Below are 27,009 nucleotides of genomic sequence, written 5' to 3'. Positions count from 1 at the left end.
TGTGACGTCTTCAAATGTTAGAGTTTCTACCACAGACATACACACGCACAGACGCACGCACGCACGCACGCACAGACAGACAAAGTTACGATCGCATAGGCTACACTTACGTGAGCCAAAAATGACAAGAACAGTAATTGAATCTCTCCAAAGCTCTGTGCAGTTGAAAACAGACATCTAAGAAATAGTTATACATGTCTTCACTTCTGAACAATGGGCGGATAGAGATATAAATCATGCTGCTTCAAGAATAACATAACATGAGTTGATATCAATGTTTTTCCTTCTTTTTCTCGATTGGCGCAGTAGTCTAGTGGTTATGACATGAGACACGAAGTCTTGAGGTCGAGAGTTCGAATCTTCGCTGGGGCGTTTATTTTTTTCCCTTTGATGATTTGATCTCTCTTGAAGATAAAATATGATCAGTCTTGAGAGAGCAAACCGGATGTTATCCCTGCAAAATTCAAGCGTTGACTGAAGCTCTCAAGGTCATACACGCCGTATAGATGGGGTTTCGGGTAGCGTTTGCTGTACAGAATTCTGTACATGATTGTTTCCCTATTTTTTAACCTCGTAGCCCCGGAAAGTCATAAATAGACCACAGCTTTAAAGGTCATTTTTGAATGTACATGTAGTAGACTATATGCTGCTCTTTCATTGTTTCCTGATGTTAAATTGCACAGAAACAGATTTTCTTTTATGAACAACTGTGTTGCAAAGTAATAAAATTTGTTTGGTGGAACTGAATTGCGTGTGATATCTAAATTGCTTGTGGGTGCATATATCTGTGTGTATCTCAGAGAGAGAGAGACATTCATTACACAAATATTTTAGGCAGACAACTAGTCTTACACTTTTACAGTCTGTCCTTGCAGGCACGGTGACGTAACATGTAGAAAAAAGAATACTTCATCAAAAGTTAGACAAAACAAAAGAGAAAGGTTAAACACACCCCTTCCTCCCTTCATATGCACAGTCAACACATTTAATAAGTGAGTGATAATAAGGAACTCAGCTTAGAGTGTGGTTTCTTTTTAATCATTCCGTATAAAAACAAATTTACATGGTGGTGACATTGTTATCATCAATATTCTCATCATCATTTCTGTATTATATCAAATTGATTAACTCATTCGCTGCGCGTCGGAACTGGAATTCCGACACCTGTGTTTAGCGTTGGCTGCGTGCCGGCACTTGAGTTCCGACGGATATCACGAATTTTTAACGGTGTAAACGGTCCTGCTGACCAAGGGAAACAACCCCTGCAATGAACTTCTATCTGTCTACAGTGGTACCATTCACTGTAAACAGTTCCTTCCCTTAAATTGTTGGGATTAATAAAAATTTTGTTGACGGTGTGCGACCCACGTGTTTTGACTTTTCCAAGATGGCGGATCGTTCTGCTGAGACGTAGTAACTTGAAAAGAGTGCTAGAACGTGTTATTCAGTACGGTTCTGATCTTGACCTCAGTGATGATGATAGTGGAGATGATATTTTAGATTCTGGTGACGATTTTGTGCCAATGGACGATCATTTGGGTGATGATTCGGGCAATGCAAGTGTCGATCATGACATTGTGTATGATGAACCCATGACGTAGAAAGTTTTTTTGTTTTGCTTCAAATTGGATATTTTGCGTGGATATGAAGACAACAAAAGGTATGTACTTTCAAATGTTTCATATATTTTCTAAAAGAGTAAGTTTCAAACTTTGCAAAAACATAAGGTATGTAAGGTTATCTTGTGTTGTTGATTTTTAATATTTTTTTCAAAATGGCTCTAAATCGCGCGTTGGCAGGGAACACAGGGGAAATTTAGCTGCGCAGCGAATGAGTTAACAATGGTGACATGTTCATGATTACAATCGAATGCATTTTTATAAAGGTGTCATGGAAATTTGACACCAATGCAGGCTTGCACTGATCCTCTCATTCAGTACTTATACTTGCATCCTCTATAAAAGTACTAAAGAAATCCCCAACAAACACACTGCTACGGGACATTCCAAATCAAGAATTAATACACAAGAAAGTTAAGTTTTTGGAAAATTTAACTGTAAACAGAACAAAACATGCACACGACCTGCAACCTATCGGTCTCTACAGTGGAAGGCCTTGGACAGTGGAAATAAAGTTTCCAAACCGTTCTCACCAGGACCAATTTATGCAGTAAATGGGCAAATCGAGCAAAAAACAAGAACCCGTAATACAGAAATCTGCATTCCACAACCAACCATTTTCTGGGATTATCGTATCCATGTTAATTTAAATATGGTCAGATCATCCATGCAGAGATTACCACCTCAACTAAAAGGAAGCTGCCGTGTTGTGAGAGATTTTTTTTTTGTATTACCAGTCTAACACTGTATAATGTGCAGAGGTGATATAGCATACAGAATTATGCAGGGCAAAACAGTTTTTGATGCCTTTTTCAGAAAAATCAGATAATAAACACACTAACATATCTTTTCACACCTACTCCCGTGACATCTCATTGACATTTTGCAATAAATGTAAAAAGCAAAGCTGTAAGTTGAGATTCCAAGCAGTTCTCAGTTTTGAACAGTTTAAAGAAATAATTCAAACAATTCAGGAATTTCATCCTCCCATTCATGAACACACGCTTCAAAACAAAAAAAGTTTTAAGGTAGCTACGCTTTCAGATGAAATGATGCAAAATAGCACACAATTTTTCCTTTCCATTAAAAACATTTTGTTTGGATGCACAGCAGATCATTGAGCTTAAAAACTGTTAAATAATAATTAAAATAAATGTAAAGAAATAGATAAAGATGGGGGGGGGGGGGGGGGGGGGGGGACTTACAAAACACTAAAGACATTATCTAGCCTGTGAATACGTATTCTTTCTTTCTTTATTTGGTGTTTAACGTCGTTTTCAACCACGAAGGTTATATCGCGACGGGGAAAGGAGGGAGATGGGATAGAGCCACTTGTCAATTGTTTCTTGTTCACAAAAGCACTAATCAAAAATTTGCTCCAGGGACTTGCAACGTAGTACAATATATGACCTTACTGGGAGAATGCAAGTTTCCAGTACAAAGGACTTAACATTTCTTACATACTGCTTGACTAAAATCTTTACAAAAATTGACTATATTCTATACAAGAAACACTTAACCAGGGTAAAAGGAGAAACAGAATCCGTTAGTCACCTCTTACGACATGCTGGGGAGCATCGGGTAAATTCTTCCCCCTAACACGCGGGGGGGGGGGGGGGAATACGTATTGCATGATTTCTTCAATGAATGATCTCTTCTATGACCATCTCAATACTTCCATGTCAAAAACAAAATTAGTGTCATTTTAAGCAACAGAGACATGTCTCTGAAAACGATGAACATCTAAATTAATTATCAGCAATGTAAGCTTACAAAGATCTAAAATTCCATTCATAGCAAATATAGAAAAAAATATCAGACCCATATTGAAGCATGCTACACACGTACAGTGGTACCTGAGATATCAGACTCCTCTGATGAGAGGACACCTCCTAATAAAAGACACCTCTTGTTGCTAAAATTGTTTAGAAATCTTGACCTAAGTATACCTGTCATGGTAGGCCACCTGCAATGTAGGGACACTTGTGGCTAAGTGCCAAGGGTGAATTAGTTTAATCCCAGATACCACTGAACATGTAAACACAAAGAAATATCATTTTTGTACACAAAATATAATATCACAATCCTCTTCAAGTACTATCGTGCAGTGGAAACAAAAAAGAAAGCACATGGACGGAAAAGTCATGCATCAGTTGTCATTGGGTAAGGTGACTTCAGACTCGGTTATACGTTGGTAGCTGACGCGTCGCTTGTCACGTCTGAGTGAGAACACGGTCAGAAGAAACAGGACCCCGCCCCCCACGTACAGGCCGGGGTACAAGATGTACAGGGCGTCTGGAACACACACGCAAACCACAATGTGTTTCAGCAAAAGGTAAGAGAAAATATTATTGCACGCATTTCATTCAAAATGTGTAATAATAATAATAATAAAGCATTCTTCTATAGCGCTGTTCACCGCCAGATAACAGCCTCATGGCGCTTTACAAAACATTGGACATTAAAATTCAACATTTTACATATAAAATTAAAGGCACTGAATTCACTTGGCTATCATGCACACTTTTCAGATCAAAGATTTCTGTTGTAGGTGTCACATGGCATCTATCCCGAACAGTTTTTGTTGTTGTTGCTATCTTATGTATCTCTTGTGTCGTGTCATTTCTACTAATGCACGTGTGGAGCCCATGGGCAGGAGAAAACGAGAGGCTTTTGTGTCCATTTTGGTTTAAACAGTTTTTATTCAGTTGCATAAATACAAAGCCATAATTGAATGTTATTATAAAGGAGCATAACAAGATAAACTTATAAATGTGCTCTTTGAAACAAAGGGTAATGTGGCGGACGATATTGTAAATGCATGATACAGTGGAACCCCTCTCTAGCGACCTTGAAAATGTTGACAAAAATCGGTCCTTATGGAGGGGGGTCCTTACAGAGGGAGGGGGCGGGGCCACAAAGAAAGTCACCTCAGATTTTCTTAAAAAAAGAAAACAGAGAAGTTTGAGTTGCTGACGACCGTTTCCTCAAGCAAACTGCTTCGATTTCATGTTTGACATTGTCGATGGTGTCCACCAGTTCTGGTGCATGTTTCAATGCAAAAAGAGTTAGTTTCTGAGCAAGCATTTCTTTACATCAGTCCCTGCAATGATGAAGGCCCTCCGAGAAAGAGTGAAAAATCGGCCACCGTTCTCAGCATCGCGTATGTGTGTAACCTCTTTCATTGACAAGATACTCTTGTTTCCCTGCAGCCTTGACCAGTGAGTCGGTTACCTAATCTGTGAACCCTTCAGTTGTGTTGCTTTGTCAAAAGTTAGACACAGTCAACTAGTTTTGCTCTGAGTGAACAGTGCAGCTGGCCTCAATTAGCCCGCGACACCTCTCTGGCCACAGCACCAAACAGTACATGGCTGGGGGGAGAGAGAGAGAGAGAGAGGGGGGGGGGGTGTAGCTGGCTAAACTCAGTGGGGTGTCCGGTGTCACTGAAGTCAGCAGGAAGAGCATTGGAGAGAAATAGAGAGGTGTACTCTTCCAAACAATTTCCAAGGATCAGTTGTCAGGGCTTAGGGTAGTCAATGAGGGAGAGTGAGAGCGGTTTGTGTACAGTCCGACTGAAGAGTGAAAAGTCACTGCCACAAGATCGGCATGCAGTCAATAAAGCCAGACAAGAAGAATGATTATGACATGCGGCTCTATCTGCTGTTTTTTTTATTCAAACTGGTTTTCAACGCTTATTCTCACAAAGCATCTGCACACCTGCCTCTGCCTCTGTGCTGTGTTTGTGTGGCTGCTTTCCGTATGATGTCAGTGCATGGTGAGTGCGTTCACTGCCAATTGTCACCACTTCCCCACCTTTTTCAGAATGTTTTCTTGGAGTTGGATAATTCTTTGAATTTGCGATTTTCCAACATCAAGACTTTTTGCAATCGCGATGGCAGTTTCTCCCTTTTTTGTGTCTGTTCACAACATTCACTCGATTTTCGAGAGTTAAATATTTTCTTTTCTTTGTAGACGCCATGTCGATCTCCACTGCTCTTCTGTCCAAAGACTGTCTATTCTGACTGAATTGAACGGTGTGTGTTGGTCACGTGAGTTTGTTTTCTCGATGATTGGTTTGTGATGTTTACTCAGCCCACCCAACCATCACACCTCTCAGCGGTTAATTAGTGCCTTTGCTTACGCAAGACGGTCATAACTGGTTTGTCAGTGATGCGTTACGCTGACTGAGTCTTGGCTTTGTCTGACAAAGTCGTTACACAAGCTGTTAGGTCGGTCCTTTGAGGTTAGAGCGGGGTGGTCGCTACACTGGTGACAACTATATAAGGAAACACATCGGTTAAAAAAAAAAGGGTCGTTGTGGCGGGGTAGTCCTTAGAGAGGGGGGTCGTTGTGAGGGGTTCCACTGTATTTAAACAAATGAAAACAAGAACAACGATACGGCCACAAAAAAAAAAATAGGTGTGGTTACGGTAACATAGCCCAAAAAAATAGGGTAGGAAGGTAGGCAATCACTTTTTTTTTTTAAACTTTTTTTTCTAATGTGTACAAATTAAACCTACTTGACAGGGAAATAAGTGTGCGACTCGGGCGCTTTCGCTTTCATTGCGTTTTCTGCACTCGTTTTCTTGTGTTTTTTGTTTTTTGTTTTGACAAATGTAATAAAAAGTTATAGGGTCGGCCCCTAAAAATAGGGTAGGTCGGGTTACTGTAACCACACCTATTTTTTTTTTAGGCCTAACGAGAACTATAGCAACATTTTGAGGGGTACCCTGACAAAAAGCGTTGTATTTCAGCAATAACTAAATCGATTGCCTCGTGCCTACATACATCCATGGAGACCATGCTGCATGGGTCTTTCTTTCTTTCTTTATTTGGTGTTTAACGTCGTTTTCAACAACGAAGGTTATATCGCGACGGGGAAAGGGGGGAGAAGGGATAGAGCCACTTGTCAATTGTTTCTTGTTCACAAAAGCACTAATCAAAAATTTGCTCCAGGGACTTGCAACGTAGTACAATATATTACCTTACTGGGAGAATGCAAGTTTCCAGTACAAAGGACTTAACATTTCTTACATACTGCTTGACTAAAATCTTTACAAAAAATGACTATATTCTATACAAGAAACACTTAACAAGGGTAAAAGGAGAAACAGAATCCGTTAGTCGCCTCTTACGACATGCTGGGGAGCATCGGGTAAATTCTTCCTCCTAACCCGCGGGGGGTCTGCATGGGTGTGATAAACACACAACACAAATGTAAGCTCACCACACACTAATTGAACTTTAAGCCACACCTACCTCTCAAGGCATCAGCTTTCATAGACCCGACCTTCTCGAAGGCGTGCTGGATGGGGGGCACGAGAAGCGGGACGTTGCCGCCGATGTTGGTGATGATGAAGAGGTAGACGGCGATGGCCGAGGTCTTGAACTGCGGCTCCACCAGCTCCACCAGGACCGTCAGGGCCACACCCACCCACATCTCACCTGTCACACACCAAGGGGTAAAGATCAGTATTGGCATTAATTGGTAATCACTGGTTGAAATGAGAAAAAAACGGAACCAAAATTGGCTGCCGGTATGACCGACCGGTTGATTTTGTTAGAAGTACTGGGTTTTTTTCGCTGGTAAAAAAACAAAACCAGTACAGAGTTCCAATGAACAGCTTACCGTTTTATTCTGGAGTGTTTGCATCATAAAAGTTTGCGTACCGGTTTGAAAAAATACTAGCGCCATCACTGAAGCTACATATTGTGTTCTCTATTTCTACTTCTATTTTCACAACTCTGTGTTGAAATGTGTTGCTCCACCCATCAGGGCCTCACCCACCCACATCTCACCTGTCACACACCTTACATTCAGGGTACAGTAGAACCACCCTTTCGAGACATCAACAAATCTGAGAAAATCAGATCTTTTAAATGAGGTCAAGTCTTAAAATTAAGATACATTCACAGAGGTAAGGAACAGAAAATTTTAGAATACAGTCTTAAAAGGGATTGAGTCTGAAATCTGGGGGAGGGGGTGTCTTGACTTGGGAATGCCACTGTATTCTGGGAATATTGGAAAATTCGGGTCGCTTCCTTAGAGGGGAATCCTTGCATCAACAAAAGTCGCGCTACCCTGGTGTGTGCGTGTTAAGTTGTACTCAGCCACCAAGTGTACTTCTGGCACAATGACCGAGTTTTTTTTTTTACTTGCCACAGTGATATGCGGGTGTGGCTTGGATAAATTCTCTGAGTCTTGACATAAATTTAACCGGTGTGTCCGCCCTGGCCTAGATTTGAACTCATGGATCACAAGTCCAGGGCTCTTCCACTCGAGCTACCTGTCATTAGCTGGAGAGTATGTTTTGTCTAAATTGGAGGGGAAGGGGGAGGGGAAAAGTGGAGAGTGGGGGAGAAGTGCACACACACATTCATCACAGTTAACAAATGCACAAACAACAAGCGTTAACCACATCCCCCACTCAACGCATCAACGAAATTTCTGGTTAGCAGCATTAATTCACAGTGGACAAAATCATCCTTTCCGTGTAAACCATGCAGAAAACTACCACAGACGGATTCAGGCGATAAGGGTCTTTCCACTTACACACATACCCTAGCCTAAATGGTCAGCCAATTTTGCATCTATATATATCACGGCAGTTTCTGCTATTAGGTTTAGTTCACAGACACAGCCGGAATCTGACCCCTTTATCACCCCTTCCTCAGTGCCAGGCCGCCAGCGGTAATTAATCACCCATCCCCCGTTTCGGCGCTGGCTACACAGTAGTGACTGTACAACCGCGCGATAGCATCACCCACACAAGCCATCTCAGCAGTAGAAGGCTAAGAGAAAAGCTCCCTTCTACTAGCAGGCCAGAGTGCGGCCTAGCTCAACCTCTCGGCAGCTACGCACTGCTATCTCTGCCTTGCGAGTAAGCTGTGTGTTTTGAAAACACTTCTATCTTGTTAGTTCTCTTGAATTACGATGTCAGCATGTGTGTTATTTACACATAGCCTTGTAGTCAAGACCATAAACTTTCAAACGATACTAAATATGACCACTATGCTGTAGGTGTGCCACTGCTGTAGCCTGCTGAAAGAAGACAGACAGAGAACAGTACACACGGCACAATGTAATTAATGACATGTATTTGAGTGGCTACAGATCGCGCCACGGTCCACTTTTGAAGACAGAACAAATTAAAAACAAATCTGCAAGGTTAATGTTAACAGATGTTCATGCTGACACTTAAAAGATTTTTACCTTGTGTGTGTGAGGTATCTTTTCTTGAGCCCGCTTACAGGTATCCAAGTAGGAAAACAGTATTCCAAAATGTCAGCACACGGCAGTTGTTGTTGTTGTTATAGCTAGATTTACTTCCATGTATCTTGGGGTAGATTTAAAGAAGGCTGTTCACATTATACTGACACCAGCAAACCAGGGTCGGCTGGAATCATACTGACACCAAATGTTACTAATGGCTTGAGCTTGTTCCTTAACACGATCAGCTGTTGTGTTTGAGGGCGTACGGTTTAATTGCTTTGAATAGCACTTCTGACAAAACGTGGTCGAATGTTTTGCACTAATATCAGAAGATACATCAATGTTAAAAAAGTTTTTCAGTTTGTCCGCATAGTCCACACACAGTTTCACATTACAATGTCGATCTTTTTTTGTTCTTGCAGAGCGTTCCCCACACAGTCTACACAATGCATTAACACAAATTAGATGTTCAGTTTCAGTATGCTCCATTATGAAACACACTGCATACCAAACATACACTGTCACATGAAGACAAAGAAGAAAACTGGAAATATTAGGTCACACTGCTGCACAAAATAACTGAGTGTGATGTCACTTGTAATAATACTATGATTCAATCCTTTCTTTTCTGCTGAACAGTGGGTGAAAAATTTGCCTGTCACAACACAATGCCACACAAATGAAACACACAGCGTACATGTACTCTGATGATCAGAAACTAATACAAGACAAAAAGTCTTTAAGACGAAACCACATGGAAAGTGCTCCAGACAGGGCTCTTCAAGATATAAACTAGATAAAAAAAATCTGGTTCTGCTGCCAGGCAGTGGCAGGAAGGCAATTAAACCGTGGGAAATTGACTCATTTTCTGCTGCCAGCAAGTGGAACAAAGAAGGCTGAAGCCCCAGTGGGGCCAGGAATGTGATAACAGATAAGCAGGGCAGGGGCTGCATGGGCAGGCGCCAGCAGCAAACTTAATCATGCCATCTGTGAAAGGGGGAACCGCCGTGATATATATATATATACGGCTTCTGTGTGTGTGTTCGCGATGCATGGCCAAAGTTCTCGATGGATCTGCTTCAAATTTGGTGGGCATATTCAGCTGGACCCCGGGCACAAACTGGTTGATGAAAATTTTCAACACGTGCTCTAAGCGCGGCGCGGCGCGGTGAACCGCGGATACGGCTTCTGTGCCAAGGGAAACAATCTACGCAATTCAACAACGTTAGGTTGCTGAAGCAGCAGTAGCTTCCCTTCTACTTGAAACCTGCCGAGTTTTCAATGTTGGTTCAGATCTAAGTATTGCAATTCGTGTACAAAATCCCTCCCATCTTCCAAATATTGCCACTAATACTACCCCTCCCATCGTAAATATTCATTGCAACATTAATAGTCAGGAGCTTTGCAGGTGTTTCTGTGTCTGTCTTAAAAAAGATCAAATCACTTTCAACACTGTGCTCTTTTCTCTTTCAGCCAACATGGCTTACCAACCACCACCGCATTGTACTCTCTTGCGAGTCATTCAAACGGGTCGATGAAAATTTTCAAAACGTGCTCTAAGCGCGGCGCGGTGAACCGTGGTGAATACTCTGTTTCGCGATACGAATTACGAAACTAAACACTTTTTTTGTTCGGCTCTACTTCTTCACTTCTTTCACTTCCGCCACACAACGAAAACGAATCTAACCAGTGCTTTTCTGCACAGGTAGTACATCTAAGTATTGCAATTCGTGTACAAAATCCCTCCCATCTTCAAAATATTGCCACTAATACTACCTCTCACCAAACAGGCAGACCAGAAATGTCGTCTACCAAGAAGCTCTACAGTAGATGGTAGGTACGACTACTGTCTGTGTGTGTATCTGTGTGTCTGTCTGTTCGCGATGCACTGCCAAAGTTGTCGACGGATCTGCATCAAATTTGGTGGGCATATTCAGGTAGACCCCGGGAACAAACTGGTCGATGAAAATTTTCAATACGTGCTCTAAGCCGGCGAACCGCCACGCTGCATACTCTGTCTCGCGATCCACCCGGCGAAGCCGGGTATTCATCTAGTAGAACATATGTACATACCTACCTTGTGGAAGGCTTGATTGCAATTGACACATTTGGAACAAGCACTTCAAACTTTTTGCCGCAGCTAATTTTGATGCTCGCACTTGTGTCATGTCTTTTAGATCTTGTGAGGCAGACCTCAAGGCAAATTTCTGTTTGATGATTGTGTAGGTGTGCAAATGGGGGGGGGGGGGGGGGTGAAAGGGAGAGAAGGTACCATAGTAATGCCTGATGATAAAGGATGTTGGTCTCACCAATGATGTAGGTGGGAATCTGCATGATGTAGGAGGTGGGTGCAGTGAAGTACAGGGTGCCCGCTGCAAATGGTGCCGCTACCAACTGAAAACAAACGAACATATTAAAAACAATTTGACACAACCACTATCGCTTACAGTTTCCACTAACAGAGTGAGGGGGTGGGGGTGGGGGTGGGGGTGGGGGTGGCAGTTGAAGCCAATGTGCGGTAAAAGTAAATGTAGCACAACCTTTTTTGTAATTTCAATAAAGAGACGGAAGAATTAAGACAAGATAAAACAACACTGAATAGGGAGAGCGTAAAAGAACAAAAAGACGATAAGAGAATAAAGAGGTATTTTATAAATCCATTTTTCATTCTTACCTGGCTAACGGTCAAAACGAGGACACGGGCTATGATCCCCATACGCTTCACGACGAAGTCGGACACCTGCCCCCCAAGAATGACCCCAATACTGCCCGCCACCAGCGGTATCCAAGACATGTACATCGCTATCTGTGTCGGCGTCTGGTTCATCGCCTCAAAGTACAGCTGAGTGTTGTACGCCCACACATATCCAGCTGAAAACGAGAAAAGGAAAAAATGGTGAGACCTTTCAAAAATTCAGAAGGATATTATTGTCGATACACACTGGTTAATATTGAAGCTGAAAATTTTAAAAAAAGTTTATAATGAGAAATTCACGCAGTTCTTATGCAAAGAGAAAGTAATGAAAGCAGAAATATTCTCGAATTATGGCAGAAAAAAGGAAAACTGACACAAAAAATAAGAGAACAACAAGAGCTTATGAGAAGAAGAGAGCAAGAAAGATACAGAATGGTAACACCAAGACCATGCAGAAACAATCAAACAGTGGTTAACACTTTCTACCCCACCTATGTTGACCAAGTTTTTTTTTAGCCGGAGACCAGCTGTGCCGCAGCAGGTCACTCAGAATTGTAGTAACTGTGCAGCAACTGTGAATTAACACACTAGAATGCAGGCGTTAAATGGACTTTACAGGAAGCGACTGATGCTAACAGTCTGAGCGGATATATCCGTACCTGGTCAGATAGAGCCATATGAGTGGGTACGGATATATCCGTACCTGGGAGACAATGAGTTTAAACAAAAATAAAAACAACCCTGCAACTATATATCACCATCAACAAAAACAGACAAATACCTACAGACACCACAGAAAATAAACAATAAATGATCACAAAAACTAGCTCACCAGCATTTCTGACAGAGCCGCCAAGACACAGGAGGACGACGGAGAAGGTGGCGAAAGGCTTGAGGGTGCTGGTCAACTTCTGACAAGCGGTCATTTCGCTGACGTCCTTTATTCTCTGTCCACCACCAGAGGTCTCTGACGGGCCGGGGGCGACGCGCCGAGCAGGCTCACTGACGGTCGCCAGGATGAGAACACCGAGAACAACCCCTGGAATTCCTGAGATGTAGAACGACCACCTCCACCCCTGCACAGAAACAGGCTGACATGGGTACACTTTTTTTTATCCTACATACCTGACCGAGACCACCCATTACATAACTTAACCATATACTCACATGTGTGTATATTATGTAAATGAGGTCACTGAGACAAACGTCATTCTGGGAACACTTTTGAGCTTGCTGTTTCCCCCGGACGAATTTTGAGAACGTACACGCCATGCTATACTTTCTAGAGTGATGTCTTTTTGCTTTGACAAAGATTTCAGAGGCTTTGGAAGAGATCGAAGTTCCATAAGACGCGACTTCTGTTTGGGCGCTTATAATCGACCGCGGAACGTTTGAAGCAAAAGACACGCAGGCACAGAATGTAGGATGAACAGAATACTACATGGCTTGCTGTGTCATATCAGATTTACACTCGTTGCTTTTTCAATAACATTACCAACCAACAAATAAACAGCTGGATATATATACACATCATAAAAAAGTCAACCAACCGATTACAGTATCTCAGTTCGGACTATCCATTGTGTTCAGTAACATAACCCACACAAAAGTCATGCAAGTGAGAGTAAAAAGGATGTAAATCTGACCTGGCCCATGATGTTGGCCAGTGTGATGAAGTTTCCCAGGGCGTAGGACATGCTGTATCCAGAGTAGATCCCCAGGTTGTAGATCCCGATCACCAAACCACGCAGCTTGGACGGGAAGTAGTCGGTCAGAATGCTCACTGCAAATGGTGTGCACCCTGCCTCCCTGAAACACAGTGAGAAAAGCGTGAAATAACATTTATGAAAATGAATGTTTGGGAGGTTGGGTGCGTCAAAGAATTTGTGTCCATTTTTAATGGACAATAAAGTGTTATTGCTATTCACTCACAGTTATTGACAACGCAACATGTGATTTTCATTAAGAGAAAAACTGTCGATTTATGTTTGCAGTAGTTGTCCCTTATTTGTTAGTTGAAAATGAAGCTATGTATATGCACACATATAAAAGAGCACACTCACAGACAACAGCACAAATGCTCACAGACAACAGCACAGACACTCACAGACAACAGCACAGATGCTCACAGACAACAGCACAGACACTCACAGACAACAGCACAGATGCTCACAGACAACAGCACAGACACTCACAGACAACAGCACAGACACAGACAACAGCACAGATGCTCACAGACAACAGCACAGACACTCACAGACAACAGCACAGATGGTCACAGACAACAGCACAGACACTCACAGACAACAGCACAGACACTCACAGACAACAGCACAGATGCTCACAGACAACAGCACAGACACTCACAGACAACAGCACAGACACTCACAGACAACAGCACAGATGCTCACAGACAACAGCACAGACACTCACAGACAACAGCACAGATGCTCACAGACAACAGCACAGATGCTCACAGCAAAGCACAGACACTCACAGACAACAGCACAGATGCTCACAGACAACAGCACAGATGCTCACAGCAAAGCACAGACACTCACAGACAACAGCACAGATGCTCACAGACAACAGCACAGACACTCACAGACAACAGCACAGACACTCACAGACAACAGCACAGACACTCACAGACAACAGCACAGATGGTCACAGACAACAGCACAGACACTCACAGACAACAGCACAGACACTCACAGACAACAGCACAGACACTCACAGACAACAGCACAGACACTCACAGACAACAGCACAGACACTCACAGACAACAGCACAGATGGTCACAGACAACAGCACAGACACTCACAGACAACAGCACAGACACTCACAGACAACAGCACAGACACTCACAGACAACAGCACAGACACTCACAGACAACAGCACAGATGGTCACAGACAACAGCACAGACACTCACAGACAACAGCACAGACACTCACAGACAACAGCACAGACACTCACAGACAACAGCACAGACACTCACAGACAACAGCACAGACACTCACAGACAACAGCACAGACACTCACAGACAACAGCACAGATGCTCACAGCAAAGCACACTACAGTGGAACCCCCCTCTTAAGACCTTGATTTCAGACTCCCTACCACCCTGTTTTCTCACATTTTCTGTTCATAATTAACCCCTGTAATTGTAAAATTACCTGCATTTTAAGACTCCCTCCTTCATAAGACCTCATTTTCCAGATTGTTCAAGGTCTTACAGGGAGAGTTCAACTGTACCTTATGTTTTATCTCCTTTGGCACAACAAAATCAAAGCCTCCACAAATACACCCCCAAAAACAAACCCCAGAGATATGCACACACTTACACCCACCCATAGCTGCCAACTTTTCCCAGATAAAAATAGGGAGGAATGAGCCTCTCGGCGCAAAGCGCCGAGCCGACGGCGCAAAGCGCCTAGAATGCGAGGGGGGTCCGGGGGCATGCCCCCCCCGGAAATTTTTTGAAAAAAAGGATGCAAAATGGTGCAATCTGGTGCATTCTGAGGATTATAATTGCCAGTTTCTGGCAGCAAATTTTGTCACAAAAAAGGAAGAATGAGCTGGAGAGAGAGTAGATGTAGTGACTTACCAATGCACGTCAAGCTTCCTTCTACAGTATTTCATACTTCTTGACACTCACATCTTCCAATTGTGTGGGGGAAGATATCTTTTGCTATCACAGTTCACAACAGCACCAAAATCATAGTTCATGTTAGTTACTTCCTTGAGTTTATTTCACAACCCAAAAGTCACAACACACTACACCTTCCAGGGGTATGAAGGAGATTGCTGTTGCCATCACAGTTCACAACAGCATAACTGGCACGGATCAGCGTTCATAGTTCGAACATCGACGTCTGAAGCGAACAGTTGGGTAATCTTTCTCGTCTTCTCGACGGCTGTCCCCTGGTTCCGTTCATGTTTTGCTGTTCTTCCATGTCCGATGCTGATATCTAATTCGCGGCACTTGGTGCAAAACGCGAAATGTATACCGCGTCTTGTCGATTCGGAGATGAAGTCATACTCTTGTTTGTAACTCTTTTGAAATTTTACAAGAACTTTCGGGCCGACTTTCGGCCGCTGGACCGTTGTTTTCTTCATTTTGTGGTCGTCTGCTGCTGCTTCTTCTTCTGCTTCTCATCCACATTCGACTGAAGCGCATGCGCTAGCCACAAATCTCGCCTATTCTCGTTTAGTTTCGATTTTGATCACAGCGTTTGTGTGACGAAGCCTCGCGCTGAACGAGAGTTCAGAAGTGAAACTACGCCGAGTACAGGCGCTTGAAAATACACTCCAGTCATTATATAACTATACTCGAAAAAATTTTAATCGGGAAACTTTTGCACTATTCGGGAAAATCCGGGACTGGACATAAAATCGGGAATTTCCCGGTTTTCTAGGGAGGGTTGGCAGCTATGCCCACCTATCCATACACAATTTTACTCGCCCACATTCACACACAAACTTGACAACAACAAAAACCAATACCCCACCACATTTAACACTCACCCAAATCCCAGCAAGAACCTCAAGAGGACAAGCTGCCAATATTCCTTGACCAGGCCGGTGAGAACGGTGGCCACGGACCAGAAGATGAGGCAAGCGGCCAGGAGGTTCTTGCGATTGTACATGTCCGCCGCAAAGCTGATAAAGATGCCGGCAAACGTGTAAACCAGGATGAACACAGGACCCGCCAAAATCTGGTATTCCAAGCCCTGTCCATTGTAGTCCCACGTACAGTCCTTGCTCAGAACGCAGCTGTGGACATGGAAATAAAAGACATTTGAGTTGTGAATACGCATGTGAAACTGTTATCTGCCCATTGTTATTTCATACCCACATACATGCAGTCCTCGCTCAGAACGCAGCTGTGAACATGGAAATAATTAAGAGACATTTGAATTATGAATATGCTTGTGAAACTTTTATCTGCCCATTGTTATTTCATACCCACATACAGTCCTCGCTCAGAACGCAGCTGTGAACATGGAAATAATTAAGAGACATTTGAATTATGAATATATGCTTGTGAAACTTTTATCTGCACATTGTTATTTTATAGTGAAGACTAGCGTGTGCATGCATGCTTTATGTTTTTATTTTTATTTTACAACTCAAATTACCTTAGGCGGCAAAGCCAGTCAAACAGGATTGAGTTTGGGCTAAATATATACATAGCCCTATAAAACCTGCCACGTGAATGGAAAGGTTTGCAAGATCATTCCAGGCAACAACAGCAGCCAGACCCTATCGCAAACAGCACTGCACATCTCACGGGTGTGCTGGCTACCGATGCCCCTGAAACGTAGAGCTACTATAAATAGCTCACACTCAAGGCATGGAGACAACTCTGTCAATGCAGAGCAGCTACTGTGTCACCATGTCACATTAATAATATCACGGATACAACATTCCCGCAACTCAAATATCCTTTAACGCTGTGGTCTATTTATGACTATCCGGGGCTACGAGGTTGAAAAGATAGGGATGAAAATCAAGTACAGAATTCTGTACAGCAAACGCTACCCGAAACCCCACTTATACGGCGTGTATGACCTTGAGAGCTTCAGTCAATGCTTGAATTTTGCAGTGGTAACATCCGGTTTGCTCTCTCAGAGCTGAGCATACTTGTCAAGAAGGATCGAGCAGAAAAAATAAACGACTTGGCAGGGATTCGAACTCAAGGCCTCGGGGCCGCGAAATGTCCGGGCCGATGTATTAAAAGCTAGGCCACTCCACCAGTGTTGTCAAAGATAGATTTTTTTTTATATCATTCTACGCTTGAATTACCATTCATGCGTTGCAAAACCGTGAAAATTGCCATTCAAATTTGCCTTTATTTGCAAACATGTTTCACGGAATTGCAGTACATGTTTACACCGTCATGCTACACGACATTCGCGCCATGCAAATAGCTGCGATATTTCTATTTACAACATGCAAGAAAAATGACAAGCACAGTAATTGAATCTCTCCAAAGCTCTGTGCAGTTGAAAACAGACATCAAAGAAATAGTTATACATGTATTCACTCCTGAACAGTGGGCGGGTAGAGATATAAATCATGCTGCTTCAAGAATAACATAACATGAATTCATATCAATGTTTTTCCGTCTTTTTCTCAATTGGCGCAGTAGCCTAGTGGTTAGGACATCAGACACAAAGTCTCGAGGTCGAGAGTTCGAATCTTCGCCGGGGCGTTTATTTTTTCCCCTTGATTTCTCTTGAAGATAAAATACCATCAGTCTTGAGAGAGCAAACCGGATGTTATCCCTGCAAAATTCAAGCGTTGACTGAAGCTCTCAAGTTCATACACGCCGTATATAGGTGGGGATTCGGGTAGCGTTTGCTGTACAGAATTCTGTACATGATTTTCATCCCTATCTTTTCAACCTCATAGCCCCGGAAAGTCAAAAATAGACCACAGCTTTAATGCGGTCCTTAATTGAGCCCGAAGTCAACTTGGCGAAGTCTTTTTACCAAAAACTCAGTGCTAAAGCTCCGTGCGACCAGCTTCGCCAAGTATACTGCGTGTAGTCGACTTCGCCCAGTTAATTTGAGGCTTAATGCTAACACTAAACAGTAATAAATGCAACAAGAAGAGCAAACGCTCGATCGAGTCACTTTCGCAGTTCTGAATATTATATGAGGCATCAGATGGACAGGAAGAAATTGCTATTCACAACACAATACAGATGTAAATAATTTGATGTAAAGAATAATCCTATAAAGTTTGAATCAAATCCGATGAATAGTTTCAGAGATATGATATTTCAATTTTTTTCCTTCAAGACATACCTGTGACCTTGAAAAAGGTCAAAGGTCACCAAAGCAGACGTCAAAGTGTAGAGGTCACTGGGAGTCACGTTCACATAAAATTTGAGCCCGGTCACTTTTATAGTTTCCGAGAAAAGCCCAACGTTAAGTTGTGTGTTGCCGAACAGAAAAGGCTAGTTATCTCCCTTGTTTTTCTGATAACGTTCGTAAAAGGCTACAGATGTAAATACTTTGATGTAAAGAATAATCCTACAAAGTTTCAATCACATCCGATGAACTTTGTCAAAGATATAAAATGTCTAATTTTTCCTTTGACGCTGACCTGTGACCTTGAAAAAGGTCAAAGGTCAACGAAACCATCGTTAAAGTGTAGAGGTCATTGGAGGTCACGACTAAACAAAATATGAGCCGGATCGCTTTGATAGTTTCCGAGAAAAGTCCAACGTTAAGGTGGTGTCTACGGACGGCCGGCCGGACGGCCGGCCGGCCGGACGGCCGGCCGGATGGACGGCCGGCCGGACAGACTAACACTGACCGATTACATAGAGTCACTTTTTCTCAAGTGACTCAAAAATGAAAACAACACCTCTACAATTCAAAACATCGCACCTGGCTTCTGCGGTAGCGTTGCACACAGCGCGAGCAGTGACGTTGTCGGGCAGCGTTTCATTGATGGCGCACGCCTTGTCCCCGAAGTGGACTTCACGGGCCAGCGGCTGTGAGGTGATGGCCAGCATGTAGCGGTCCAGCTGGTTCAGCAGGTACGTCAGCAGCATCAGCAGTAGAACGTAGCTGGCGTAGCTACACACCCACTGGTACCACCGTCTGTTGTCCTCCTCCACTTTGTCTGCACACGGGTGGAAGAGCAAGCACCAAAATTGTATATATATCACCATAGTATAGCCAGCAAAACACAGCTGGCATAACTGCATACCCACTGCTAGTTTTCCTCTTCTACGTTATCTGCACATAGATGGAACAAACACAAAAACACAAGAATTTAATATGCGAGAATAATTTTATCCAGCAAAACATAGCTGCATACCCACTGGTACCTGAGTGACCATTGTCGCCCTCTAGCTTATCTGCACACACACGGAGAACAAGAAGAAGAAGAAGAAGAAGAAGAAGAAGAAAAAGAATTTAATATGCCGGACAGAATAATGTTAGCCAGTAGGACATAGCAGGCATAGCTACACACCCACTGGTACCACCGCCTCCTCCACTTTGTCTGAACACACAGGTGGAACAAGAGCAAGAGTTTAATAATATTTCAGAAGGGGCCCGGTAGCTCAGTTGGTACAGCACTAGACTTGTGATCCTAGGGTGGCAGGTCCGTATCTGGGCAGTGACAGACACGGGTCAACTTTCTGTGCAGACTGAGACGGTATACATTCTCATTCTCTCATTCTCATTACTTTATTGTCCCATCGCTGGGAAATTCGGGTCGCTTCCTCCCAGTGGAAAGCTAGCAGCAACGGAGTCGCGCTACCCAGGTGTCTGCGTGTTCAGGTGTATTGTGAGCCACCTGCACTTATGGCAGAATGTCACCACTGTGGCACGTAAAAGACCTTGGTCATTCTGTCATAAGTGCAGGAGGCTGATTACACCTAAACACGCATACACCTGGGTAGCGCGACTCCGTTGCTGCTTAGCTTTGCACTGGGAGGAAGTGACCCGAATTTCCCAGAGATGGGACAATAATTGAATAAAGTAATGAAAATGAAAAAAAAAAAGAACAGAATTCGACAGCATCCTCTGCTTTGTCTGCACACACGGGTAGAACAAGAGCAAGAGTTTAATAATATTTCAGAATAGAATGACAGCACCTGTTGTCTTCCCCTAGGTTATTTGCACACACAGGTAGAACAAGAACAGGAATTTAATATGCGAGAATAATGTTAGCCAGCAAGACATTATAGCTGCATACCCACTGGTACCAGCGATCATTATCGTCCTTTAGTTCATCTGCTCAAACAGGTAGAACAAAATCAAAAATTTAAAATGCCTGACGGTATGAATTTTTTATGCCAGAATACCTTTTATGACCCTGTTTCTCTGATTTTCTGTTCATAAGCTTTGTAAATTTACTCCCATTTTACGACTCCCTCCTTTTTACATTTAGTCAAGTTTCCTCTCTTCCTTTTCCCTTGTGGATTCCACTTCAGGGCTTGCCTCGTGATACTGGATGCTGGCTTTCTCAGGGTGTGCCCTATCCAGCCCCATTTCCCCCGGAGAATTTGCTACGCCGCTGGTTTCTGGTCAGCTCTCTGCCAAAGGTCTTCATTTCGGATTCTGTCCGTCCATCTGATGTTTAGGATGCGCCTCAAGCAGGTGTTGACAAAGATTTGGATCTTTCCCAGCATGGTCTCTGTTGTCCTCCATGTCTCACACCCATAGAGAAGAACAGATTTGACGTTTGAATTGAAGATCCGAAGCTTCGTCCTTTGGCCAATCTCCTTGGAACTCCAGATCTTCTTTAGCATGACAAAGGCTCCCCGTGCTTTCCCAATCCTTGCTTTGACGTCCCTGTCCGAGCCTCCTTGTCCGTCAATGACGCTCCCCAGGTAAACAAAGGACTCCACTTCCTTGATGGGCTCCCCATTGATCATCACCGGATTGTCGGCTGTGGTGTTGGTCTTAATCAATTCGGTTTTCCTCTTGTTGATCTTGAGTCCTACACCGGCTGATATTGTCTCCAGGTGAGTAGTCTTGTCTTGCATTTGGGCATGGTTGTGGGAAAGGAGGGCAAGATCATCCGCAAAGTCGAGGTCTTCCAGTTGATCGAAGAGTGTCCATTGTATCCCATTTCTCCTGCCTGCTGTTGTGGTCTTCATGATCCAGTCGATAGCCAGAAGAAATAGGAATGGTGACAGTATACATCCTTGTCATACCCCCGTTTTCACCTCAAAGCTGTCGGATAGCTGGCCAGCATGTGCCACTCTACACTTCATATCCTGGTAGGTGCCCCGGATGAGGGAGATGAAATCGCCACTCATTTACAGCAATACAGCAATTAGTTGTAGTCTATCCACAATATGCCAAGTCAATTGGCTGTGGTGAAAATCTCATGACACATGTGACATTCTGCATGTACCGGCTACTGAGAGTGATAGACAATTTGACATGGGAACAGAATATAATATACAATGGTATTCATGCGTGGAAGAGAGTGACTACAACCAGAGAGAGAGAGGGGGGGAATTAGAATACCTGGATCAATGAGAGAGCCAGCTAGCTGCATATGTGTGTGTATAGGTTAGACAAAAATATGTATAGTCTTGGGGGGGGGGGGGGTAGAAGAGAGAGAGAGAGAGAGAGAGAGAGAGAGAGAGAGAGAGAGAGAGAGAGAGAGAGAGAGAGAGAGAGAGAGAGAGAGATTTGACTTGACGATTTGATTAAGAGAGATCGAGAGAGAGTGTGACTAAGAGAGAGATCAGGAGAATAAGTGTGTGTGTGTGTGTGTGTGTGTGTGTGTGTGTGTGTGTGTGTGTGTGAGAGAGAGAAAGAGAGACACACAGACATATCTTTTAATATTTATAACCAAAATATATGTAATCTGACATTTTTTATAAGTCGATCACACTAAAGGATAATAGAACAGAAAAATGAGTTCAACCATACAGAGAGATAGGCTCAGTCCCAGACTTACTGTACAAGTTCCTGTGGTCCCCTCTAGCTCTGAGGAGCGGTGCCAATACATCTCCCTCGCTCTCCTCGCCACTGAAGTCTCCGGACGCTGACCGGTATCCTTGACGCCGCATGGCATCTTGTCGCTCCATTGCAGTCTGCATGATGCTGTCTTCCACTGGTCATGTGCAGAAAGAATATTGCTCTGGGATGTGGTCAGTGAAGTGCTGATGTTCTGTTGAAAGAGGAGTGAGGATTAGCTGATTAGTACAGTGGAACCACCCTTTTAACTCATTGTCTCCCAGGTACGGATATATCCGTACCCACTCATATGGCTCTATCTGACCAGGTACGGATATATTCGTACACACAGTCACTACATTGCATCTGCTCTCATTCGGCACATATCCGCATTCTGCTCAGACTGTTAGCTTCAGTCGCTTCGGCTTCCTGTAACAATGATCTAACATCTGCATTCCAGCGTGTTGATAGTGATACACAGTTACTACACAGTTACTACAATCCTGAGTGACCTGCTGCAGCACAGCTGGTCTCGGCTAAAAAAAACCTTGGTCAACTTAGGTGCGGTACAAAGTGTTAAGACCCCCCAGTTTAAGACTCCCTCCTTTCTAAGACCTCTATATATATTTCAAATCTTTTGTTCATAACATCTTTAAATTTGCCCCTGTTTTAAGACTCCCTCCTTTTTAAGACCCGATTTTCTCAGATTTTGTTAAGGTCTTAAAATAGGGGTTCCCCTGTAAGGTAAAAAAAAAAAAAAAAAGGTCTGTTTACGGTATTAACATAGGGTGAAAAAATAGGGTCGGTAGGTCGGCTTTTTTTCTTTTTTTTTTTCTTTTTTCTCCCCTCTCTATGATGTTTCACAGTTCATTTCTTCTCATCAATCCCTGTTTTTGCCTGTTGAAAAACGTTAATGATACTAAAACTCGCTGGATAGGTACTGATAATTTTCACCCCATCCTTTTCATGACAACATTTATCAAGCTTTACAGCTAGCGGGTGGCGAACACCACTGCGTGCATCCATTTTGAAAGGAAGTAACACGAGTGACGACCCTTTACTCCTAACAGTACTTTGAGCTTACCTCCCTTCTGTCGTCTGCTGTTTGAGCGCAAACAGCTCTATTTTGGATGCGGTTTTTTTTAAATTTTTTTTCCAGACGATCCAAAAAAAAGATTAGGGTCGGGCCTAAAAACTAGGGTTGGTCGGGTTACCGTAAACAGACAAATTTTTTTTTTTGGCCTAAGCAAACAAGATGAAGAAGAAGAGGCTGATTATTAAAGTTACTGTGCTTGACACTTCCAGGTTCACGGAGCCCCTTGGGCTTTCATGCATGGCGCCCCTGGCATATCTAGGAATACAGTGCTGAAAAAACCAGGTGTACATCTGTGTAACTCAGTCCATCTTGCTTGTGTGTTCTCCATGTATGCATGACGTCTGTCTGTAACTCTTTACTTGGTAGAACCATGCTTTAGCTGCAAACTCTGTTACATGTATCATTGTTTCTAATTAGCACAGCTTAAGTTCAAAGCTCATTTCACTGTTTTATGCTTGGGCACAAAGTCTATCACAAAGAAAAACAAGAGGCGAAGCCTTCAAGGCTCACGTAAGAAATCGACAAACAGTAACACAAACTCAATCACTCTGTCACACACACACACACACACACACACACACACACACAGTAAGCATAGGTGAAACTGTGCAAGAAAGGGAGACCCTGGATCTGCCAATTAGTCTCGGCCCGCTCACAATAACAATGACCGAGACTTTCAGTAATTCCTTTGCGTGACGTCCAACCCTCTTACGTCATAATGTGACGTCTTCAAATAGTTTCTATCACACACGTCAAACACTTTTGACCGAGACGTAATCTTCTTATGCGAGCTTTATCCATAGACTCGGAAATGTTAAAGTTTCTATCACACACACACGCACGCACGCACGCACAGACAGACAAAGTTTATCATCGCATAGGCTACACTTACGTGAGCCAATGAGAGTGTGCATATCAATAAACAAAAACACAAAAGTGGTTATTGTCTGAGTGTGCTGGGATGTAACTATGATGGGATCAAAGTGTACTTCTCCGACACTGAGGAAGCTCTCAGTATCGCTTAGTGCACGAGTCACTTAAATTCAAACTGGATCTCCGATCTGAGCTATAGGCAGCACATTACTCATTAGATATGATTGTGCGAAGAAGGCATCTCATTCCATAAAAAAGGGGGTGAAATTTCCTAGGCCAACATTCTAATTTACATCGTTGAAATACATGTACTGTATATATATATATATACGCGTATCACCGAGCTCTGTGCTGGATGTAGTGGCATTGGTATTATTGTGTATCACAGTATGTTATGTGTGTATGAGTATGACTGCTGCCCAATCAAAGTTGCATACAGTCCTATACTTGAGCTCTCTATTGCTTCCTATTGTCACAGCTGGTACGTGTGTACTGAACTCAAGTACAGGTGAACTTTCAGTTTCACAGTAAGCAACCACATGCATGACCTCCCCATACTGCAGTGCGTGAACAGTGTTTGTGTTAATTTAACTTCTTGAGTGTGGACACTTATAGTTGACTCGCACACATGTATGTGTCACACTGAGTCAGTGTCAGTGACAATGACAGTTAAGACCAGAAGGATGATCTTATTTATATAATATAGGAACCATGCAACAGAGAGTGGGTCAATCTTATTACAGTGAAACTAAACTCAGCAATATATATATATATAAATAATATATATTGATATCTACGGTCCTAGTCTTGCTTAGGCCTAAAAAAAAAATAGGTGTGGTTACGGTAACCCGACCTACCCTATTTTTAGGGGCCGATCCTATAACTTTTTATTACATTTGTCAAAAAAAAAAAAAAAAAAAAAAAAAAAACCGAGTACAAAAAACGCAATGAAAGCGAAAGCGCCCGTGTCGCACACTTATTTCCCTGTCAAGTAGGTTTAATTTGTACACATTAGAAAAAAAAGTTAAAAAAAAAAAAAAAGTGATTGCCTACCTACCTACCCTATTTTTTTTGGCTATGTTACCGTAACCACACCTATTTTTTTTTTTGGCCTTATGGCACAAGACTGCCTGTGATCTCTCTTGTTCCAAGAAATGCACCCAACACTTTTCCTGGTACCAAAGAAAACGTACACCTCCAAGAAATGCACCTACTTTTCATGGAATTAGATCCCTCCTTACACTGTAGGACCTAAATTAATTAATATGTCTCCCCTATACTATAGGTGATTGACTGATTGTATTATCTGTTTTCCAAATACCTGTTTTATTCCCCTCAGACTCATTACTGTCTTTATCAAGAACAAAACCACAAAACCTAATAAAAATGTGATGATCACATGATAATATAATAAAATGTCACGTCTTTTGACTTTTGTCTACTCACTCAATGACTGCTGAATGTGGCTGTTAGATAACACTCTGCACTTGTTTGTCGCAAACAGATGGACAAGAACTTCCAGTCAATACAGCACAGAAGAAAACGGCATCTCTGCAAGCAATTCCTTCAGCCCTTCACTGTGTATTTGTGTATAACAGCGCGCAGAAACAATCATTATTACACAACTCTCACAACGAAAAGGAGATTGTTTGGAAAACGTACAGGGGAGGCTACTCCAATAACTGTGGAATTTTTATCAAGGACAAGGGAGTTATTTCCCATCAACTTCCACCACCTAGCTATCCTCAAGGCTTTACCCCGCTCCTCCGTTCGATTCATAATTATCACCATTGTGACTTGAGGGGGGTTTCTAACCCAATTACATTTGGGGGAAAGGACTTCCCTATTTCTGAGAAACAATGAGCCAGTTACAAAATGAGTTCGTGATAAATACTAGTTACTACCAGAGACGAGGGCCCCAAAGGGGAACATGTCAATACGTCCCAATACCATTACGTCCCAGTACCATTACGTCCCAGTACCATTACGTCCCAGTACCATTGCGTCCCAGTACCATTGCGTCCCAATACCATTGGGTCCCAGTACCATTGCGTCCCAGTACCATTACGTCCCAATACAATTACGTGCCATTGCGTCCCCGTACCATTAGGTCCCAATACTAGTGAATTTAATTTCTGAGATGTTACTGTAGCAGTGTAGCGACACGTTTTGTAATAAAAGTGCGTTTTGTAATAAATTTATTACAAATCGTGTTCGGATTACACAATTTTTATTACAAAACGCGTTCAACACGATTTGTAATAAAAATTGTGTCGGTACATAGCAGTATATTTCACAAATAAAAATAAAATAAAAAGATGTGTACCGGTTAGTCGAGATGAGGTGAAGTGGAAAAAAATAAAAATAAATAAATAAATAAATACGTAAATGTTTGTTCATGGGAGAAAAAAAATCCTTCACGATATAATCAGAAACTGTAAAGGATATTGCATGTCAGTTTCGGTTTGTTTTGAGGCGCTCCTTGCTTTCGTTACAGGTTTTCTGAGGTAACCATGTTCTTTCTTTTAAAATGAACTGAAGCACGCTAACCTAAACCGAAGTGTAAAATTAATATATGCGTTAGCGGTGCTCGACACAAAGAAAAATACCGAAACAGTACAGTACACCGCTTTGTATTCCACTGTATGTAATCGAGCATGACATGACTGTAGGCTTATTTACTGAGTAGACGATGTTTAAACCCGTTTCTGAGAAAAGCCAGACTGACTGTCCAGTCATCGAACCTTCAGCACATAGACACCGAGACACACAGATAGCGAAACCCATACACGCACAAATGTAGACACAGACACCTACACACATACGTACATAACACACACACACACACACACACACACACACACACACACACACACACACACACACACACACACACATACATACATACACACACACACAAACACACACACGCGCGCGCGCGCAAGAATAAACATACATGCACAATCAGTGACATAGACTAGTTCTACATGGGACGATGTTTCAATAACAAATCATTTCATTTTTCTTCCTGTTTAATGACTGAACAAAGAAAGAAACGGAGGCT

The 27,009-nt window shown here is 42.7% G+C and overlaps 1 protein-coding gene across 1 annotated transcript; it reads right to left on the bottom strand.

Annotated features, from left to right (window-relative positions):
* Window positions 1–1,016: 1,016 nt before the first annotated feature.
* On the bottom strand, window positions 1,017–25,608 carry LOC138949349 (MFS-type efflux pump MSMEG_3705-like). Its single transcript, XM_070321141.1, has 10 exons — window positions 25,392–25,608; window positions 21,978–22,190; window positions 18,935–19,172; window positions 16,059–16,307; window positions 13,174–13,336; window positions 12,360–12,603; window positions 11,507–11,703; window positions 11,142–11,226; window positions 6,879–7,064; window positions 1,017–3,914 (listed from the first exon to the last, which is right to left on the bottom strand). The coding sequence occupies exons 2-10, from the start codon at window positions 22,117–22,119 to the stop codon at window positions 3,769–3,771; spliced, it is 1,650 nt and encodes a 549-aa protein (XP_070177242.1). The 5' UTR covers window positions 22,120–22,190; window positions 25,392–25,608; the 3' UTR covers window positions 1,017–3,768.
* Window positions 25,609–27,009: the final 1,401 nt, after the last annotated feature.

Source organism: Littorina saxatilis, linkage group LG15, assembly GCF_037325665.1.
Source record: "Littorina saxatilis isolate snail1 linkage group LG15, US_GU_Lsax_2.0, whole genome shotgun sequence".
Taxonomy (NCBI): domain Eukaryota; kingdom Metazoa; phylum Mollusca; class Gastropoda; order Littorinimorpha; family Littorinidae; genus Littorina; species Littorina saxatilis.
The sequence above is the reverse complement of the archived record's forward strand: the minus strand, read 5'-3'. Positions and strand labels throughout refer to the sequence as shown.

What these genes read in the sequence shown, in the direction of transcription:
- LOC138949349 (XM_070321141.1), bottom strand. Translation starts at nt 22,119, where the DNA reads ATGCAGACTGCAATGGAGCGACAAGATGCCATGCGGCGTCAAGGATAC. An exon ending in AGGTTCTTGCTGGGATTTGG is followed by an intron (nt 13,337 to 16,058) that starts GTGAGTGTTAAA and finishes ACTGTGTTTCAG; the next exon opens with GGAGGCAGGGTGCACACCAT. An exon ending in GATTCCCACCTACATCATTG is followed by an intron (nt 7,065 to 11,141) that starts GTGAGACCAACA and finishes GGTGTGTGACAG; the next exon opens with GTGAGATGTGGGTGGGTGTG.